The 6462-nt window shown below is 41.6% G+C and overlaps 1 protein-coding gene across 1 annotated transcript in view; it reads right to left on the reverse strand.

Moving 5' to 3' along the window:
* Positions 1-201: 201 nt before the first annotated feature.
* The window catches only part of SPATA18 (spermatogenesis associated 18), a 30170-nt gene continuing 23909 nt past the window's right edge, over positions 202-6462 (reverse strand). Inside the window, exons 11-14 of the mRNA XM_015560080.1 lie at positions 5292-5415; positions 3243-3326; positions 559-604; positions 202-247 (exon numbers count right to left, since the gene is read on the reverse strand). Of these exons, the coding sequence (XP_015415566.1) occupies positions 240-247; positions 559-604; positions 3243-3326; positions 5292-5415 (262 nt within the window). The 3' untranslated portion in view covers positions 202-239. The remainder of the gene's footprint in view (positions 248-558; positions 605-3242; positions 3327-5291; positions 5416-6462) is intronic.

The raw sequence follows: 6462 nt of genomic DNA on the forward strand, positions 1-6462 counted from the left end.
ACTGCTTCGAATGAATGTGATCCTAAACACCTATGCAATCGTTTTTATCAAAGTCATGGGGTTGGTACCTATCAAATAAAATAAAATGCAATATATCTGAAGTTACAAATGCGTCAAGCCAAAACATTTAAGTCTCTGTGTGGTGTGATACACAGAATTGCCCTTTCACATTATCTTAAGTGAGGAGGGAGGCAGACACAACAGGTGATGTGCTGTGGCAGAGGAACACGCCTGGTGGTTTAGTACCCTAGGGAGGGGGAAAAAAAGTTCATTGTGGCCCTTCCTAAAGGGTTCCTCCTGGTAGGACCTAAATGAAGCAGGGTGCTTGATCTAGGTTTATGTCCATCAAGTCTCTCAATTGGAGGTTTCGTCTATGTCTCCTCCCACCCGCCCACATGGGACCCGCTCAGGGGCCACCCATCCAGAAATACAAGGTGTCAGGCGGTAAGATGTTCCCTGGGAAGCAAAACATGCTTTTTGCTGCACAAGGCTGAGTATTAAAAGGAGCATTAAAAAACAGGAGACTGTTGTATCTAACATCTAAACCAGCCCACTTACTTGGCAGTGCACATCTTATTGGAGAAGGACTCCGGCTTCGAGATATCTGGAAAATATACAAGTGGAAAGTGGATTACACAGTAGGTGGAGCCTGATGAATGATTCCCTTTGACTTTTTTTTCCCCCTGAACAGTCAGCTAGCTAGTTGCTCTGAGACACTTCAGAACGTGATCTCCCCGCTCAGGTTGGGCACTGCGTTTCCTCTTTTACTTCCTGGAATAAATGGGCACTCGATTTAGTTTAAATTATATTATTAATTAAAACCTGGGCCCGGTGTCTTCGTTTATTTTTTTTGTTGTTGCTTTCTGTTGTTACTCTTTAATGGTTGCTAAATACTTTGAGATTGAATGCTCAGTGGCATAATGAATTCAAAGCTTCCCAGAACATTATTGTTAACGAATTAAAGCGCCAACAGTCAGATACTGTCTGGCAGATCCTTCCTATGAATTGCCCCCTGTGTCCCAAGCACTGCCCTATTAAGGGAAGTCACTAGGCAAGCCAGAAAAAAAAACATTCATTTTTCAAATCTCACCTTTGCTTTCACTAAGCAAAAGCCACCGCCTGTGCCTGCAAACCTGCTACAGCTCAGAAATAAGCGCCTACAAGCGTCACTCTTGCTCTGAGCTCTCAAACACTTCAGAGAGGCACTCGCGAAGATGGAAGCTGTTCTGCACACAAGACCTCAAATAAGCCAGCACCAGATCAACCAAAAACATTTGCATTTCATTTTGCAGTTGTACCACCAGACTGGCTATAAGGAGAGGGTGCTGGAGAAGGACGGAATTTTGGCAGCAGTTTTGCCTTTGAGAATATAGTTTATTCTCACCTGAAGTTTAAATTACTTTGTTCTGCCTGTGCACACAATGGGGAGGAGGAGGCAGGTCGAACCATAGAGGGGCTTATTGCAGGGGGACGGTGCCCATCATCCCTGGGGCATGTCGGAGGGGACATTTGCCAGGGATGTCAGCACATAGAGATCTGATTTGCTCTCTTCTGACATGCCATTTCCGCTTAGACTGGGGAGAATTGCAAGCTTCCTGGATAAAACTCCCAAGATTTCCTTTTTATTTATCAGTTTACTAAATGCACTATCCTTTTGCTTTTACTTACTGTAAAACTTATTCCTGGATGAGTACCATTACGTGATATTAAAATCTCCAAGAGCAAAAGAACTGTGTCAGAATCATGCCTTGTCCATTCTCAGGCCACTTCCTTCACCAGAATTTTTTCTCCCCAATTCCCCAGCTCACTGAAATTCTGCCAAATCCAATATCAACTCCCCCATGCACCCCCTCCTCACCACCAAACCCAGAAGGCATCTTACCTCTCCTAATAACTCTAGCACTTCCTGCTTCTTTATGAACCAAATTATATACCCCATTCAATTACTTTATTTACAAAATATTGAAGCCCATCCATGGGAAAGACCATGTTTCAGTTATTTTTGTGTCCCGTTCCCCCATCCCGAAATCTAGCATCCATCCGATACGGAAGGAAGGAATGTTTGGTGAAGACAATGCCAAACGTAATGGAGTGGTGGAATAACAACAGATGCTCACGAACTCGGCTACTCAGGTGGGTCTTATCACTACAAGGGGTTTGTTTCTATTTTGCTGGGGGCGGGGGGTTAGAAGTTTGGGGCTAGAGCTGCGTTGCTAGAGATAACTTCAGAGAAGTGGGTGTGGTTCTCCTTTCCCACCACCCTCTCTAAAACAAGGTTGAAGCAAACATTTAATTTTTTTTATTTGAAGGGACAGGACCTTGTTAGCCTGCCTGGTGTCCACATGTCTTGGTCCAGCCCTGTATTCAAAAGGCATTGACTAAATATTATTTGTTGAATAAATAAACATACTTATTTATGATGAATCATACTAACCTTTTTCATTTTCAGAGGTGTTATTGCTATCTTCTTCCCTTTGACAGAAGTATTAGTCATTCTCTCAAGAACTAATATAAAAGGAAACTAATCTTATTTTTCCTACTTTTAAATTGGGAGGAAAATTAATACCTGCAGTGCCCTCTATACAGTACTGAAATCCAGACCATTGGATCAATTTCTCCAAATCACAGAGTAAGTTCCAGAGGGAGCAGGGACCTGTGCTGAGATCAGTTGACTAAGGTGTCCCGCTCTCTATAACTGACATCTAATAGCCCATTTTCTTTAAAACAAACAAAAAAACTACATCTACTTCTTTCTAGGTCAGTGGTTCTCAACCTTCTTAATGCTGCAACCCTTTAATGCAGTTCTTCATGTTGTGGTGACCCCCAAACATAAAATTATTTTTGTTGCTACTTCATAACTGTAATTTTGCTACTGTTATGAATCATAATGTAAATATCTGATATGCAGAATGTATTTTCATTGTTACAAATTGAACATAATTAAAGCATAGTGATTAATCACAAAACAATATGTAATTAATTATATATGTGTTTTCTGATGGTCTTAGGCAACCTCTGTGAAAGGGTCGTTCGACCCCTAAAGGGGTTGCGACCCACAGGTTGAGAACCGCTGTTCTAGGTGATCCATTCCTTAGTCCAAAGTATCATAAAAATCAGTTTGGGGTTATTGCAACAGGTTCTCTTTCTACCTACAGACTTATAATCACCTCTTTGATAGGCTACTATTGAATTTTAAAATGTCAATCATAGGATGATGTTGCATAAAATGATTAGATACCTACCAGGCTCATACCAATACGGCTACGGGGGCAGATGGGACTTAAACTCCTGCTTCGACTTCGGCTTAGCGGTCGCACAGAATTCCACTAAAAAGAGAGAGAAATATAGTCAATTGTTCATAAATGCTCACATGGCTTATGACAATATGCGTATCCCACCGGTAGAGGTTTTGCTGATATGATTACATTTTCCCATTACTGGTCATCAGCATTAGGTATACGTACTCCTTTCGTTTACTACAGCTGCCCGATATTTGACAATAACTTTAGGGTATTTCTCAAATAAAATCCCATCACAATGAACTTTGGGATATTCAAACTCTTGGTGCTAGTAGAATTCTGTTTTGATGAATAAGTTGCAAAGTGCATTAAGTCTGCAAGTGTTGGAGAATGTAAGCTCCCTGTGAGAGGGGTCTGAGTCTGTTTTGTTCACTCCTGAACCCCAGCACCCGTGTTATAGATGACTACAGAGCAACTGTTGTTGAATGAAATGAATTGAGTGGCTAAGTAAATCACCATTGCTGGCCACCTACTCTTCAACTAAATTAATCAGTAAAAATATATATCTACATATTCACTATAGTGAGATCCCGCTAATAAAAAGCATTCTTAAAAATTTCCCTTCATTCAACCCTTTCCTTCTCCAAGTTCTTCCTTTTGGGGCAGCAGTTCTCAACCTGTGGGTCACGACCCCTTTGGCGGTCGAACGACCCTTTCACGGGGGTCGCCTAAGACCATCCTGCATATCAGATATTTACATGACGCTTCATAACAGTAGCAATATTACAGTTATGAAGTAGCAACGCAAATACTTTTATGGTTGGGTCACAACATGAGGAACTGTATTTAAAGGGCCAGAAGGTTGAGAACCACTGTTTTAGGGTGATCTCATTTTGTATGAGGAGTTTAAGCTTGGGCAAATGTTGGTGCCATGCTTGATGAGAGCAAAGGAAACTAAAAGGCAAGTGCTAATAGTGGCTATTTCTTCTCCTTCCCTTCTGAATTGTACTGCAGACAGTCTACAATAAGAATCTTTCAACAGGGGGTGATTATCATAGGGGCAAGAAGCATGGTTTATGAACTCATTCACTGCACAGCACATGTGGTTGTCAGCACAGCACAACCCAACTTCTATGGGCTCAACTTGCACAAAGTGTTTTATTGAGATACAGTTAGCTGAAGTGGGCTGCTTCCACTGCGAAAACCCTTGTCTTGAGTTCTGTTACAATGCACAACTTCCCTTCTCTCCTCTGTGGGTGAAAGCTGCCTGAAGCACATCCCCTGTTCTCCAGCTCAAAGAGTGCAGAACAGAAATCACCCGGATGGTGGCTTTGGTCTGGACTGAGGAGCTTCACTTCAAATTTGGCTTAACTCTTTCTAGGAAGGGCAGGGTCAAAACTCCATCATGTTCACATCGTGTCCAGCACTTGTGGGCACTAGTTCCAATACCAAATCACACTAAGACTCTATTTTGAAGGCTGTCCAATTGTTTAACATGCTCAAAACATTCTATAGCCACCGTACACAGGAAGCTAACTTCCAAAACTGATTGGACCCTCTCTTCCCACCTCCTCTGCCCACTTTTTCTCCATCCCTCCCCTCTCCACACATCATACCAAGGAGAGAAAAATGGCACAGTTATCATTTCCCAAAATGGCGACTCATCAGTAAAAATTTGGCAAACTCTTTCTTGAAAGTTTATCCCTTTTGAATGCTTAGCGTTACAGAGAGCCTCCCATAAGGTGAGCTCAAAAGGTTTTGCCTTTGTAATGGCTTAATATTTCTAAGATAGGGGAGGCAGGTAGGATTAGTTCTATCTTATAAATAAAGCAACAGGCAAAGAAATTACTGCCAAGAAACTATGAAGAATTGTGGACGAATCAAAGAAAAGAATCTGCTCTCTCCCAGCCAATCCCTTTCCTCTCCTTCGTATGAAATCTTATCAAACAACTCTTTATGAGCTTCTTTTATAGAATCTCTGGGTGTATAAATGTTCTCGAACTTGTGAATCAAACACTTGGGACGAATTGTCACAACGCAAGGCCACCGTACAAAAGCCCCTCTCTTGGTGACAGCTTCCCCCTTCATAACGACGTTGTCATTCTCCATGAGGGCAGGCCACACGTGATAGAAGACCAAGGGCGCCGTGAAATCCGAGTCGTAACTGCGACGGTACCTATTTGAAACACACAAAAGAAGGAAAAAGAGAAGTGAAGCAATTAGGTAGCACAACTGGGAGAGGGAAACAGCCATGTAAATTTCCATTTTGATTATGCTTAGAAGTAGATAAACACGGATCCTGATTCTGTTATTAAAGAGATGGTTGCAGACCCTTAGAATAGGAACCAGAGATAAGGAGGATCCACATGGAGTGACTAAGAACAAGTTATGTCAGGATAATCGTGTCCTTCTCTTCTCCAGATTGTAAGAGTTGCAATTCAGGAAAATGCTAGAGACCATGTGAAGTCCCATAGGCTTCCTACAAGATTTCTCATGCTACCTTTGTGGACAAAACAGGAGAAATATAAGTGGATGATTAACTCAAGTAGGTGGGTTGGAAACTGGTTCAAGGATCAGATCCACGGAGAGGTAATCAATGAATCCATGAGAATGTGAGTGAAGGTGCAAAGGGCTCTTTCTCAATCCCATGATAAACCAATATTGTCATCAATGATTTGCATGAAAAATCATTCCAAGGTGGGGAGTGGGTCAAAAAAACAACAACACAGATCACAGTATCAAAAAATAGCTCGCCTGGCCAGTTTGGTTCAGTGGTTGAATGTTGACCTATGAACCAAAAGGTCATGGTTCGATTCCTGGTCAGGGCACATGCCCAGGTTGCAGGCTTGAGCCCCAGTTTGGGGCATGCAGGAAGCAACTGATCAATGGTTCTCTCTAATCACTGATGTTTTTTTCTCTCTCTCTCTGTTCTCCTTTCCTCTCTGAAATCAATAAAATATTTTTTTATGAAATTGCTCAATTGGCTCGGAAAAATAAGCTGAATCTAATAAGACAGCATGTAATTTGGATACCTAGGGGGTCCTGCAATTAAACCTAAAAAAATTTAACTACAAAGTTAGAGGTAATGAATGGCTTACATAGCTCAAGTAAAAATATAATAACAGATTTTAGTTGAACTCAAAATGAGTGAACAGTGTTATATGACTGGGGAGGGGGGTTGGGGCAGAGAAAAAAACTTTAGAAGTTAGCTGAAGTAATAGAG

Source organism: Myotis davidii, unplaced genomic scaffold (genome assembly GCF_000327345.1).
Source record: "Myotis davidii unplaced genomic scaffold, ASM32734v1 scaffold173, whole genome shotgun sequence".
Taxonomy (NCBI): Eukaryota; Metazoa; Chordata; class Mammalia; order Chiroptera; family Vespertilionidae; genus Myotis; species Myotis davidii.